The sequence below is a fragment of the Vulpes lagopus genome, chromosome 13 (genome assembly GCF_018345385.1).
Source record: "Vulpes lagopus strain Blue_001 chromosome 13, ASM1834538v1, whole genome shotgun sequence".
NCBI classification, from domain to species: domain Eukaryota; kingdom Metazoa; phylum Chordata; class Mammalia; order Carnivora; family Canidae; genus Vulpes; species Vulpes lagopus.
The window spans coordinates 11685196-11699808 of record NC_054836.1 but is presented as its reverse complement, the minus strand read 5'-3'; the positions used below and the strand labels follow the sequence as shown (position 1 = coordinate 11699808).

Genomic DNA, 14613 nt, shown 5'->3' with positions numbered 1-14613 from the left:
TGACCACCACTTACCCTTTTCCCACTATCTAAATTTAGGATTTTACTCAGCCCGCCTATGAAGTAAACTAATAATTACTGATACATGAATAATACATTTAGCACTTGGAAATCATTAATTTGGTGGGTTTTTACTGGGATATGTGACAGGGCTTCCAAGGACCCGTGAATTCTCCAAAATTTTATGCAGAATTTCGAGTAGGTATGCATCTCTCTGGAGAAAGAATCCAGTGCTTTCATCGAATGTGTTCTTGACCTTAAGGAAGGTTAACTAGCATTTTATTTTTATTTTACATTTAAATATTTTTTATTTGAGTATAGTTGGCACACAGTGTTACATCAGTTTCAGGGGTACAGCACAGTGTTTAAGCAATTCCCTATGTTATGCTATGCTCCCTGTGAGTGTAGCTACCATTGCCACCACACAACACTATTACAATATCACTATCTCCCTTATGCTGTGCCTTTACTCCAATGACTTATTCATCCCTAACCAGAAGCCTGTGCCTCCTTCTCCACTTCACCCATTTTTATCATCCCCCTCTGGTGACCATCAATTTGTTCTCTATATTTATAGGCCTGATCCTGCTTTTTGTTTATTCATTTTTCTCAACTCCACATATGAATGAAATCATGGTGTTTATTGTTCTCAGTCTGACAGATTTCCTTTAGCATGAACTCTCTAGGTCCATCCGTGTTGTGGCAAATGGCAAGATCTCATCCTCTTGTGGCTATATAATATTCCATTATACGTATCCATTCATCTCTCCATTCTTTATACTTTCATCTCTTAATGATTAACCCATGCTTTAAATGAAAATGTTAATTGTCCAATATAATTGTTCTAGGTATTTGGCAAGCAGCTACTTATCAGTAATAAATAAATCTCACTAGTGGGCATCTCCAGAATAAGACTGGCAAACCATTAGTTAGAAAGGGTCAGGTACTTTCTCTAGACTGAGAAGTGGAGTCCCTGTGAAGAGGTCTTAAAGGAGGTCAAAATATTATTTGGCCTTTCCTCAAATTCCTGGTTGGTGCTTTATCTAAACAATTTTACATAAAGGTGGCCAATAGATTACTGCCAGCCTTCAGTGGGGATTGAGTCCTGGTCATTTTAAATTTGAGATACAGATAAATAACTCTCTTCTTGCTCTTCTTGCATCTCAACATCTCTGGGTTCATTCCAGTGATGTTCTCTGACTGTCTGCCTGACACTTCAGTGCACCTGCACACAGATCTTCATTTTGTCCCAAGCTTTCAGTAAAAGGTTGGAGACAGCTTGTGTTAGGTAGGGGTTGTACCATGTGCTAAGAGTTTCCTAACTATTTCTACCCAGCAGTTGTTAGGGATACAAAACGGTTAAAAGCCTTAGATAATTTTGTTCTGGATGGAAGTTAAAATGACATTTTAAAACCAACAACAACAACAAAACTTTCCACAGATCAACTCAGTTCTCTAAGGAGTCTATGGTACTGGAAGTCCAAATTTCAAGCAGGGTTAGAACTGGACTGATGATTTAAATAGGTTAAAGGCTCTGGATTCCATTACTAATCCCAGAGCCATGCAATCCCCCTATCACCACAGTGATACCAGTGAGAAAGGCAGCAGGCAATACCACAGGTTGAACTTCATGATCTAATTGTGCTGTCTGAAGGACCCAGTGCTCACCTGCTAGTAATGAGTCAACAACTTTTTTGCACTGAGAACACCCATTTGCTCCTAGTTGACTAGGAGTAGAAGTAGAGAGAAAAGATAGAAAATAAAAAGAAAGTAAGGTCCTTCCTTCCCCCAGAAAACTAATAATCCAAGTACAAACACAAAACACAAATATGTGAAGAACTTGCCAGACAAATACAAAAGAAGTATAAATCCAGATATTAGAAAAATATCATGTGGGAGGAGATGCTTATAGATACGGAAGGCCAGAGGGGAACTGGAACATTTCAGCAAGACTTCCACAGGAGGGACATTGTGAACCAGGCCTGAGGTAGTATGGGCCATGAGTGTGGAACTGCTGGAGGGACTTGTGCATGAGGAAGAATAAAATGTGAAAGCACAGAAGTGAGAAAAATGAAGCCAAGCACAGAGTGAGCCATCAGATTTGTTTTGTTGGAAGAAATATCCATACCTGAGTACCATGGTCAGTTGTATGAATAAAGCAGGGCCTAGCTTATGTTAGTGGGTTCTTAACTAACTCATTCATTCATTCACTCATTAATTCAACACACATTTAGAGACTACGGGCCTTAAGATGATACTTCTCTAGATACAGACTAATTTTCTAGTCTTATTGGGTTACATCCTAGGGAGAGGAGATAGACAATGAACCAATGAATAATTAATAAAAAATAAAATACTACTTGAATCTATTTTGTGAATAAGACCCTGAGGGCACATGTTCCTTCTTGAGTAGACTGAGATATCATGGTATGAGGCAATGTGCTTAGGGGATGCTGCTACTCTCATGGGCAGTCTTCTAACATTACTACTATTCTCTCTTTTATGTTCCACGATAATAGTAGGCCCTGGTGCAGAGCAATGAAAATACAATCAAAATGATGCCATCGAGTTCATGTGCAGTGTGTTCCCAGGTCAGGTACGCCAGCTAGCAGCATGTGTAGAACTGTCCTTAAAGTTTGAGCTTAGCTAAATTTGAACAATGAAAGTTGGTAAAGCAAATATCAGCTGTGTTTTGAAAATTGCCCATGGAAAACTGCTTTTGTTTTTTCTCCTTGGAAAGACACACTACCATGTAAAATTTCAAAGAGATCATACATTTTGGCTCATAAAGTACCACCAATCAAAAATAATTTCATACTGATCATTAAACCTAGTCATAGAATTATTTTGACTTCTACACTTACTAAATTTCCTTCCGAAGTAAGAGAGAGTAGTTGATCCAATAGTAATGACAGACACTCCTTTAATTTGATATTTGGAATACATAAGCCAATGAGAAATATTTTACATTTTTGTGTTTATCTTCAGGGAAGTGGCTTGTAATGGACAGAGCTATGCAGGGAGAGAAATGGAGACTCTCTTGGAGGGTTGGTCTCTGGTCTGAGGATGGAGTTAAGATGGTTCTTATTTCAGTTGTTCAAATGATGCTCTGAGACTGCTAGACCAGCCAGAAAACAAAACATGGGGACCAAACAATAGCCATATGAAGGTTCAAGTCAAGAAGCATCAGGAACATCACTACCACAATATTCTTATCTTTTCTGAGGGAGGGTAACCAAATCCTAAGACCCTTCCACTTTGGGAAAAGACTGGAAAACTAGCTGCTAAAAGATAGCTCTCCTCATTTATTATCCAAAACACTAAATAATTAGCCTTTGTTGTTGTTGTTGTTTAACTTCCTTTTGTTGAAAAATGCTCAACTCAGTTCAGGAATTTCATGGGCCATAGTACTTTGGTGCAAATGAGAAGATACTGCTTCCTTGGAGGCATGCATAGCACTCTGCCAGATTGTACAATGTGACTGGGTAGATTTGGCTGAATTTCCTTGGCCAGGAACACTTGTATAGTACACATCCTGTATAACCTCTTGTGGTGGCTCTGACTTAGTTGAAACAAGTGAGTGCATTAGAGAGAGCCACTAGTATTATGTAAATCAGCCCAAAAGACTCTGGTTTTTTGTGTTTCTTCAAAAGCACAAATTCATTTTTATTCTGCTTATTGTTTGCCAGGTTTATTTACCTGCTGGCAGTTCCCACAACTAAGCCTCTCTTAATAAAGTCAGTCTTTACCACATCTAGTTCCAGTAGTAGTAGTTCCAGCATCCCTAACTGCAATAAGGATGCACTTTTGCCCAGGTGTCAGAAAGGATCTTTCCATGGCCAGGAATGCAGGTAGCACAAGTCCATAGAAGTGGATTTCCTAGAGTACCCAGAGAATCATGTGGTCTATCACACTGAACAGAGCCAGTCAATAAGAAAGTTCTCTAAGAACTTATAGCTGGTTTTATCAGATTAACCCTTTCCTGTTTATTTTAAAGTTCTGGAATTTTGAAACTTGTTCACTCCATATGTGAGACTAGACAGTAGTTACTCAGGAGGAATAACTTGAAAGTGCTTGAAAGATCAGTTCCTTTTTTTTTTCCCCCCTAAATAGGCTCCACTTTGAGCATGGAGCCCAATGTGGGGCCTGAACTCATGATCCCAAGAACTCATGACCCTGAGATTAAGAACTGAGCTGAGATTGAGTTGGATCCTTAACCAACTGAGCTGCCCAGGTGCCCCAGTTCTCATTTCCTTCTACTCAAAGTTTCCTTCATGTCTTCTCTGTTTTGTTTAATTCATTAAGAAGCTTCTCTGGGCCAAGCTCCTTCTAGGGTCCTAAGAGGCACAGAGATGAGTAATGTAAAGCCCTTACCTCAAAGAGCATAGAGTCTGTTAGAGGAAGTTGGACACAAAGACAGAATAACTGCAGTTCAAGGCAGCCAGTTAAAACCATTACTGATGTGAGGAAAGGAATAAATTAGTAAATAAGCAGACACAGCATTAAAAGTTAAGAATGTGAAAGGCTCACTGTTCTCTATTCCTGTCTCTGTCTTACTTCTTCTTGGTTTGAGTTTTAAACTTCTAATGTGCTATGTAGAGCAGTATCTTCAGACAACTGGTAGGCTGAGATTAGTGTAAGTCAGAAGCATGGGAAAATGAGTTCTTACAAGCCTAACTGCAGTTATTAAATGAAAAAAAAAAGTCCCAAATTAGAAAATGCAGACGTGCAAAGGGCAAGTAATTAAAGGTTTCAAAAGTTAGGTTGGGCTTCATATATAATACTGATGAACATGTTAACTGCATTTATATTTGTTCAATGGGGAAAGATGAATGCATTTTAGTCCTTCATTTTGCATTTTTCACATTAACTGTATGTACTGTTCTATGTTGTTTGCTGATAATAAGAAACTGCCTCTTTCAAAATTATACCCAGTCATGGATACTAATGATGACCCTGATGACGACCATCTTACAAGTTATGATATTCAGCTCAGTATTCAAGAATCCATTGAAGCCAGCAAGTCTGTATTTTATTCTGAAAGGTAACATTCAAATTGTCCTCAACAAAATTTCTTTATGGCATTCATTTTGTTGTCAGATCAAATGAAAGACACTTCCTGACTCTTCCTCTAGGAAAATGATTATTCATCTTTTCTGGCAGAGAATCAATAGCTTTACAAGGGCCACTGTGTATAGGTTTTGGCAATATGACCTTCCACAAATCCCCACCTTCTGTGGAAGATGTGAATAACCTAAATAGAAAATTCTAAAAAGGAAATTCAACCTAAATGGTTGAATTTGGTTGCATAGGATTGCCTATTTTTAAAAATTAATATAGAATAAAAAGGACAAGAAGCCATTTGAACAAATTTGCAAGTAGAATTTATACAACTAAAATATACATAGGTATACAGAAGTCTGTTCTGAACATTTTTTTTTTTGTTCTGAACATTTTAGAGCCCATTCTGCTACTGACTCAGACAACCGTTATAAGTAATGTACTTCATTTTTAGATCATCAAACTGCGAAAAATAATATGGGGTAGCCCCTAAGTTTAGCCCCAAAGAATGAGAAAGAGTTGAGGGCTTTTATTGAAAACCAGCATTATGTAAACCACCATCTCTTTAATTACCTACTATCCAAATGACAGATGTTAGTAAATTAAACACAAAATTAATACTTTATGTTAGCAGGAGTTATAGAGTATGAAACTGAAAAGGTAGATTTCTACCTTAAACAACATACATTATACTTCTGACAAAGATAAACCTTAGTTTGCATTCTGTTATAGTATTTAGAATCTTGTATTCTGAAATTTCGTAGAGCTTTTGAATAGGGCTATAAAATTATTGCTTTTAATAAATAAAAAATAAATAATAAATGTTTATTTATTCTTAAAAATGGACATAGTACCTTTACATTGGGTCTCTAATTTTTCCCTTATCTCCAACAGAGCTCCCAAGAAGGCTTTCACAACCCTATAATGCCAACAGATGTTTCTACTTAATAGAGTTTAATTGATTTGTTAAGAAATACCTTGTTTCTTTTGAATAAATACACACACCAGAGAATTGCCATGAGGGTTGAAATCACAGCCTGTTGGGTTGATGACTAGAAGTTTAGTAAATGCTCAGCCTATTTTCTTGTAAATCAGTTGATTAAAGACTCTAACAGGCAGTGTGGATCAGAAGCTCCCAATTAAAAAACTATGAATTAGCAGTTATTAACTTCAAGGCAACAAACCTTACTGAGTATAGTTTTTAAAATTGGAAGAATCCTTAGAGATCTATTTAATCTCATCATTTTAGAGATGAAAAAGCCACTACCTGGAGAGGCTAACTGGCCTCCCCAGGATCACAAAATCATGAAATCTGAGCCCAGCTCTTCTGACTCTGATTACAATTGTTTACTCTGCTTCCATTGCTTAGAACTAATTTCAGAGATAGCATGATAATCTTGTATTCCGTCATCCGTACTAACGTGCCTAGGTCTACTGTATCATAAATATACTCTGTATCTGATTCTTAAACATTTGCATTTTTAAAGTAGATAGAATAAGTTATGTGCACTTCTTGTAGATCTTGATTATTAAAATCATGTACAAAAACTCAGTATAACTTAAGTGTTTAAAGTTCACCACTGGGATAAATATGGCTTATTTTTCTTTCTCTGGTAGATTTGCACCACTAAGTGATCAAAACAGAAAACTTGTAGAAGCCATAAAACAAGGTAAATGGATGTATTTCCTATAATAGGACAGGTTGGAGAGTTCACTTTGCTGAGACAGACATATGTTACCGTGCATTTAATTTAGGTCACATTCTTGAGCTCCAGGAATATGTGAAATATAAATATGCATTGGATGAAGCTGATGAAAAAGGATGGTTTCCGCTGCACGAAGCTGTTGTTCAACCCATTCAACAAATACTTGAAATTGTTCTGGACGGTAAGAGAACATAAAATCCCTTTGACCAAACTGAAGCAAAAATGTAGAAGTTATGAGTGTTCCCAACAAACACAAGTGAAAAGAAAAAGAGTAAAAGATTATTTGGAATATGGGAAAGAGAATATCCATGTTTTATACTCAGAGTATAAAAATCAGCACATTTTATGGGGTGCCTTGATCAGTTAAGTGTCCGACTCTTGATTTTGGCTCAGGTCATGATCTCATTGTGAGATTGAGTCCCACGTGGGGCCCCACACTGGGCATGAGGCCTGCTTAAGATTCTGCCTCTCCCTCACCCCCACACTCATACTCTCCCTCTAAAAAAAAATAGCACATTTTGTGGGGTTCAGAGTTCACCATTTGCATCCTTCTAAGAATGTGGCTGAAGATGGCTCAAAGAGGTGGTTACAACCTAAAAGTAATAAAAGTTTATACATATCATGAATTGATTGATTTGAATACAAAGCTGTTTTGCTTTTGGGAGTCAGCTTTTAATTTTTCATCTTGAATTATCTCTTAACAGTTTCCAGCAGATTGTTATCATGTAATAAGTACATTTGCAATATTTTGTGCTTGTGTTACATTAATTTTTTCATAATGCAAACATTAGTAAATATCATGGTAAATTGACCCAGGGTTAAGTATTACTAATAATGTTTATAATCCTGATGTTCTAGCACAATATTTGTCATATCATGGCAACTTTTTAAAAAAATATTTTCATTTATTTATTCATGAGATTCCCAGAGAGAGAGGCAGAGACAGAGGCAGAGGGAGAAGCAGGCTCCATGCAGGGAGCCCGATGTGGGACTCCATTCTGGGACACCAGGATCACACCCTGAGCTGAAGGTAGATGCTCAACCACTGAGTCACCCAGGTGTCCCAATCTTGGCAACTTTTAAAACATCTTGTGAGTGTGCTATCTTTCAATAAACTTCAATGTTACTCCGTCATTCTACACTCCAGGAGACAGTCATAGCTACTTGATAATTTACTATCCAGCCAGCCAGCAAAAAATAGATAACTAAATAATCAGACAAACAGATACAGAAGATGATGTTAAGTATGGTATTTTCTAACATATTCTGACAGTATTCAAATATGTTCCTATTCCCACACTCACAGATTTCATTTGACACAAACCAATTTCAGGTGCAATTTAAATAATGCTACAAAGGATTGAGGAGTTGTTACAATTTATCAAAAAATAAGAGCTTGTAATCCATTTAAAAAAATCACCTTGAAACATAGAGTTTACTTTTCTGTCAAGTTCATGCCTATCTTTTTATACTCACCATCATTTGATAAACTTGAATCATGTCTTTTAACCCTTCCTTTTCATCAGTTGACTTTGTTCAATCTAGAATACATAATATTGGATTATTCTGATCTCTGTGATATCCTTTAAGTAAAGATTTTTAACTTTATACAATATTTTTACATTTCAGCATCCTACCAGACACTCTGGGAGTTCAAGACCTCTGATGGAGAAACACCCTTGACTTTGGCAGTCAAAGCTGGTCTGGTGGAAAATGTAAGAACTTTACTAGAAAAGGGAGTGTGGCCAAACACCAAAAATGACAAAGGAGAGACACCCCTTCTGATTGGTAAATGCCCTTTTTTTCCTAGAAATTTTATAGTTTGAGAGAAAGAAATATTTAATAAGTATTTATTGGAAACCACTATGCATAAAGTTATGTGACCTCATCTCCTTCTATTCCCTGAGCTCCTCCCCTAACACCTAGCTCATTTGCCTTATAATTTTGGGTTTTTAATCCTACAAAGAGGTCAAATGTGAAAGATCCTTCAGCACCAGCTAACTAGGAGAGATCCAACCTTGGAGCTTTGTGAGGCCAGAAGTACCTGTTCTGAAGGAATATTCTCTAGGTAGGTTCTGATTGAAGGTAGAGTCGCATGTGCGGTATGTAGCCAGAAGAAAGAGAGAGAAAGGAAGTTCAAAACAGAGATACCAGGTTCACATCAGAACAATGAGGTGCCAGGAAATTCCGACCACATAGATTCAGCACTGGGCACCTACAATGGGGTTTACAACTATGATACAAGGAATGATGGTAAACCTGAGGGTAACGTTTATCAGTTCCTTCTCAGTCTGTGTATCCTACTATTTTTGTTGACCAATAAAAATTGGCAAGTCTGCTTGTAAGAGTAAGGTGATATTAACTACAAAGGACTAGAGATGACATTTCCTGTCATTTATGGATGTAGAGTAGTGAAATTTGTCACAATAACATTGTGTTTATTATAAGTAAACCAGAACTCTTATCCTGAGCAGGTTCTATACATACAAAATGGAATATTCATCTATGGTTGCATCACCACTATTAATGTGATCTGTATTATTTTTAAAGGCAAATACCATGGGGTATTTGCAATGACATCCAGGTATGTGTAGTTGTTTCTATAGATAATTCGGTAGATATTTATAGATGTTTGATTTCTGCAAAAAACAAACACATATACACTTTTCCAGAGTTTGTATACCATCTCATTTTGCAAATGTAGAATTATTCTCTACTTGCTATTCTCAATTCACTAAGTTAGGGACAACTAAGTCAGGATTTATCACTCATTTGATTTATTTTTGATTTATTTGCTTCTGTTTTTCTTTAATGCCTAATGCTTACAACAAAGCATTAGGCATTTACGTGCATTTCTTTTTTTGTATATTTTTTATTGGAGTTCGATTTGCCAACATATATAGTATAAAACCTATGTGCATTTTGGAGTTGCATATGTTGGTTTCTCTACTCTAGCAATATCTGAAGTGTGGGAAAGGAAGTTGGTCACTGAGTTATCAGAGTCAAAACAGAATTAATATCTGGAAATAATATTTTTTAAAAGCTACACAGTAATATCAGGAAAAGAAAAAAGTCTCATGAAGGAAATTTTCTGAAGGGGTTTGTTTATGTGTCCATCATCCACATAACTGGGGAATGGGGATTTTCTTGGATTATCTTCTCTTTGTGGAGCCCAGGTCAAGTATTTTTAGGTTCTGTAGGAAAATGGATCATCCATGGCACTTTCCTAATTTTCTTCTTGGTTCTATAGGCTACTCTGAAATTTGCTATCCATTAACTTACAAAAGGAGAGATAAAAATATGCCATTCTTCTGATTTTTCTGTGTGTTGTCATTAATTTTTTTAGCCCAATGCCATCATCTTTGTCTTTATTATAGAAAACCCTTAAAGGACCAAACAAATATCACTTTGGATCCCTCCAGGGCTTTTCTTCCCCATCAGCCATTCTGGTCCTTATTTGTAGTCCTTTGATGTATTACAGTTATCAAACAGTTACTTGCTGAGTGCTAAATATCTAATTTGTGATCATCTGACACTTATAAAGGGTGTCTTGCACTCAGACTCCCCTCTGTCCACCCTCTAAAGGTGGTGTCACCTTTCTCCAGTTGGTTAGTCACAGGATTATCCTGGCCACTGGGGCCAGGGTATAGAGCAAGCCCAGGGAATTGAGGAACACATCTCAGTTCCACTCCTCTCCATTGTCCCACAACCTCATGCCATTTACAGATAGGTTAATTTTACTTCATTTTCTTTCTCACAAATCAATATACCCCCTCTTCACTCATTCTTCTCTTTCAATCTGCCAATCCTTGTCAAGAGACCTCAGAAAAATCGCTCTTCTCTATTTCTACATCTTAGGAGTCACAAGGTAAATCAGTGCTGACAATAAGAAAATGAGCAAAACACATCTATTCATAAAAAGAAAGAAAATGACAGAGATTGAAAATAAAAAGTTACAGCAAACTATAAAGTGTTCAAAAGTGCCTATAATCTATGAAAAAGTCTCTAATTCCCTAACTCATCAACTGAAGTTAGGTTTTCTTTAAGCATTATTGTTGAAGATCTATATCTATCTATCTATCTATCTATCTATCTATCTATATATATATATATATTCAGAGAAACAGGAGCAAATATATATATGTATTTTACTATATAAGTCATTTAAGTTTTATTTTACTTAGTTATGTTACACAAATACTGGGCCTGTGCCTTATTAGTTTTCATTATTTTGTGATTTATTAAGAATATCTTCATGGGCTAGCTAGGGAGAGGTCCCCCAGGATTTGCATTATTATTTTTATGGTAAATAAATATATTCTTAGCTCTAAAACAATTAAATTGCAAGTAAGGCTTTATTTTTTTTTTTGTAAGGCTTTATTTTTAAAATTATTTTAAGTTGTGGCCTATACATGATATTTTCGTGAGGAAAGACTAATATCTCTAATCAACATATTTTCTGAGTCAGACAAAAGGAAAATAGATCACAATAGAAGAGATTCATTAGTTTAATACTTTAAAAAATGCAACAGGAACAAGAAGATAAATGAGGACACATACCTTTTAGTTCATTTCACTTATTGATGTTTTTCTCTGCAATGACACCAGCTAGGATGAGGCAATTCACTATAATTAGAGCTGCCAGTGGCAGGTGGGCAATCCAGGGAAAGGCATTTGTCAACAGACTCCTACTTAGTGAGCAGGAGAAAAAGTGAAATCTCACCATAGTAATGGTTTCCCTGCTCCAAATGAATTAGGCAGAGTTTGTCTTCATCTTCCAGTGGGAGCTCTTTCTCTTGCCTTGGCCTTCAAAGCTTTTTGTATTCTGCCCCCAGAATGTTCTGTGTGGCTCCTCATCTCCTCCTGCCTTTCCCAGTGAAGACCTTAATTCTGAGTTTCTCTTCAAATAGAAGACACTATAGGCTTCTTTTCTAGACTATAAATTGCATAAGTGAGAACCAGTCCATGTTTTTCCTGTTGTCCACAGTGTCTGACACTGTGCCTTTCATATAGCCTGAGTGCCTGAACTGAATGAGTGAGTGAATGAATGAATAAAACTCTATTTACCTCCATTAGCAAGGAGTATCACTCATCCTTCTCTGTTTCTTATTAAGATCTTACTTCCTGGGGCACCTTACTTACTGGGTGGCTCAGTCAGTTGAATGTCTGACTCTTGGTTTCAGCTCAGGTCATTTGTTATCTCGTTGTGACATGGAGCCCTGCATCAGGAGTGAATCTGCTTGAAGATTCTCTCCCTCTACCTCTCCCTTCACTTGTGCGCACACATGTTTTCACTCACTCTCTCTCAAATAAGTAAATTTAAAAAAGAAAAAAGATTTTACTTACTGATAAGAGAAACATCATATATTCCAGAGTTATTTATCTCTAAACTAAGACAATCTCTTAACTCAAATGAGGGGGGGGGGGGTTGCTTTTAACTGTAATTCAATCTATTAGAAATAGCAGAGGGGGAGAGAGACCACTGATCCAGTGAGTCTCTTGCACTGTAGTACATTAGCTGTCATATACTTCACCTGTTTACAACAGATTCTAAACTACCTAGATTCTAAACATTCTCATTGCTGGGTTGCCTGGGTAACTCAGTTAAGCCACCAATTCTTGATTTCAGCTCAAGTCATGACAATGAGCCCCACATGGGGCTCCATGCTGGGCATGGGGTCCGCTTAGGAGTCTCCCCTTGCTCACGTGCTCTCCCCCAAAAAACTAAAAACATTCTCATTTCTAACCTCCCATTAAGATCACAGGGAAAGGGAAGTTCATTTAATACTCAATGCTATGTTTGGTGGAGGAAAACAAAACAAAAAAAATATTTCTGGGGGGTGGGGAGGGGGCTTGATAGGCATTATTTACACATGTGGCCCCAGGATCCTAGAAATATTATATTAATAATAACAGCTATAATTTATTGAGCTCCTAGTATACACTAAGCATTTCCATACATTAAGTTCTACAACCAAATAGTAGATGTTTTTTTTTTTTTTCATTTATTTTAATTTCCTAAAGTTTAGAAAGAGTATATACAACATCCTATTTTAGGGAAGTATATTCCATGAGACTCTCACCCCACCTCAGGCCAGGATCTTAAAAAAAAGGCAACATCATCTTGGGTATGAGAAATAGAAGGAAACAAAAACTACAATATCCTCTTGTAGAAGAAAAGGGAATAGTGACTATCTATTTTCATATTAAATTTCGTAATTAAATTCATACCATCTAAAGGATCCGTGTTATATACCTACTATTGATATTCGTTTTAAAAATCACCCTCTAGCTGTGAAAAATGGCTCCTATGACATGGTGTTCACACTGCTTAAACACAACACCAGCCTTGACCAGCCCTGCACCAAGCGATGGTCAGCAATGCATGAAGCAGCCAAACTAGGCCGCAAAGATATCATAGCTCTGCTACTAAATCATGGAGGCAATGTCCACCTGAGAGATGGATTTGGGGTTACACCATTAGGCGTTGCTGCTGAGCATGGTCACTGTGATGTGTTGGAACACCTGATCCACAGAGGTACGTGAAAAGGAATTGCACATTCTTGATGATTCTTCTGTCTCTTGATTTCCCTTTCTCCAATCCCTCATTGGCTGCCTGTCCTCTCCTGAGTGTAACTTGGCATTAGGCTTTTATATCCAGCCTCTTCAGAGCCCCCTTGAAAGCCTTCTCTTCCATAAATTGGTTACACCCAAATGTCATGACCCACAAATTTGTGCAGTCAGCCCTGCCTGTTCTCACTAGAGGTGGCCCAGTCTCACTGAGATGGCTCACTGGGGCCTCACATTTGGCTTCTCCAAAACTGAATTCCTCTTCTTTCACACTTTTGACATAATAATTGCTCTCAACCAAGACAGAATGCTTAGATTTGCTTCTACATCCATCACCTTCCTTTCCAAATCCAGTCAATTGTCAAGTCCCATAGTGTCTCTCTCACCTGTTCTCACCATGACATCCCGGGCAGGCTCTTCACATCCTCCCTGGACCAGAGCAGCTGTTGCCTAACCATTCTGCTGGTTTCCAGGCTCCCTGTCAGAGAATCCATACAACATGCTGCCACTCAGCTGTTCTCCCTGAAGGTGGATTCAGAAAACTCTCAGCAGCTCCCCACTGCCTCTGAGTCACGCACAGGGCCCCACTGTGTCATCCCAAATTGTTTTTCCAGATCTATCCCTCACTGCTCTCAACATGGATCCTGTACTCCAGCTCAATGAGACTAGCAACCTTCCAGAATATACCCTGCATTCCCTCTTTCTGGGCTTACTCCAGGCCATGGCCCTCATCTGGAATACATTCCAGCATAACTCACTCTCTTGAGACACCCCCCCCCCCACTAAAGACTTTTTTGATTCTCCCAACAGGTTGTGATGCTGCCCTCCTTTGAGCCCTCCAAGTGCAGAACCAAGAATTAAGAGACCAAATTCTTAAGCAGGCTTCTATCACCATCTCTTTGCTGTCCGACCCTAGCCTTGCTAAAACTCGCAGTCCTCAGCTTCTCCATCTGTAAATAAAGCCTGGGACCACATTGCTCCCTCGAGGATCCTCTCTGGAGAGAAGACTAACATTTTTGAAGCCCCTCCCCCCACTGCAACATCATTTAATTATCATGAGCTCTATAAAATAAGCAGCATTACTCTAGTTTACAGATGAGGAGATTGATATTCATAGACGTAGCTTGCCCAGACTCTTGCTGTCTGCGGCAGAGCCAGTCCACCTTCTATATCACCACTCCTGATACTGATGTCACTTGAATGTTACACAGCTTGTGTTCTTTGATGAGATTTTGTTTCATTTCCCCTCTGAGCTGCTTCCAGTAGTCATATTTACT

The 14613-nt window shown here is 37.8% G+C and overlaps 1 protein-coding gene across 13 annotated transcripts in view; it reads left to right on the top strand.

Moving 5' to 3' along the window:
• Positions 1-14613, top strand: part of ASB15 (ankyrin repeat and SOCS box containing 15) — a 60824-nt gene that overhangs the window by 34769 nt on the left and 11442 nt on the right. For 4 of the 13 annotated variants that reach the window (XM_041727734.1, XM_041727723.1, XM_041727725.1 and 1 more), the window contains 6 exons: positions 2519-2595; positions 4907-5043; positions 6678-6730; positions 6816-6947; positions 8396-8554; positions 13059-13304. In XM_041727734.1, coding sequence (XP_041583668.1) covers positions 2572-2595; positions 4907-5043; positions 6678-6730; positions 6816-6947; positions 8396-8554; positions 13059-13304 — 751 coding nt within the window. In that variant the 5' untranslated portion in view covers positions 2519-2571. The remainder of the gene's footprint in view (positions 1-2518; positions 2596-4906; positions 5044-6677; positions 6731-6815; positions 6948-8395; positions 8555-13058; positions 13305-14613) is intronic. The other 9 variants (XM_041727730.1, XM_041727727.1, XM_041727731.1 and 6 more) reach the window with 3 other exon arrangements.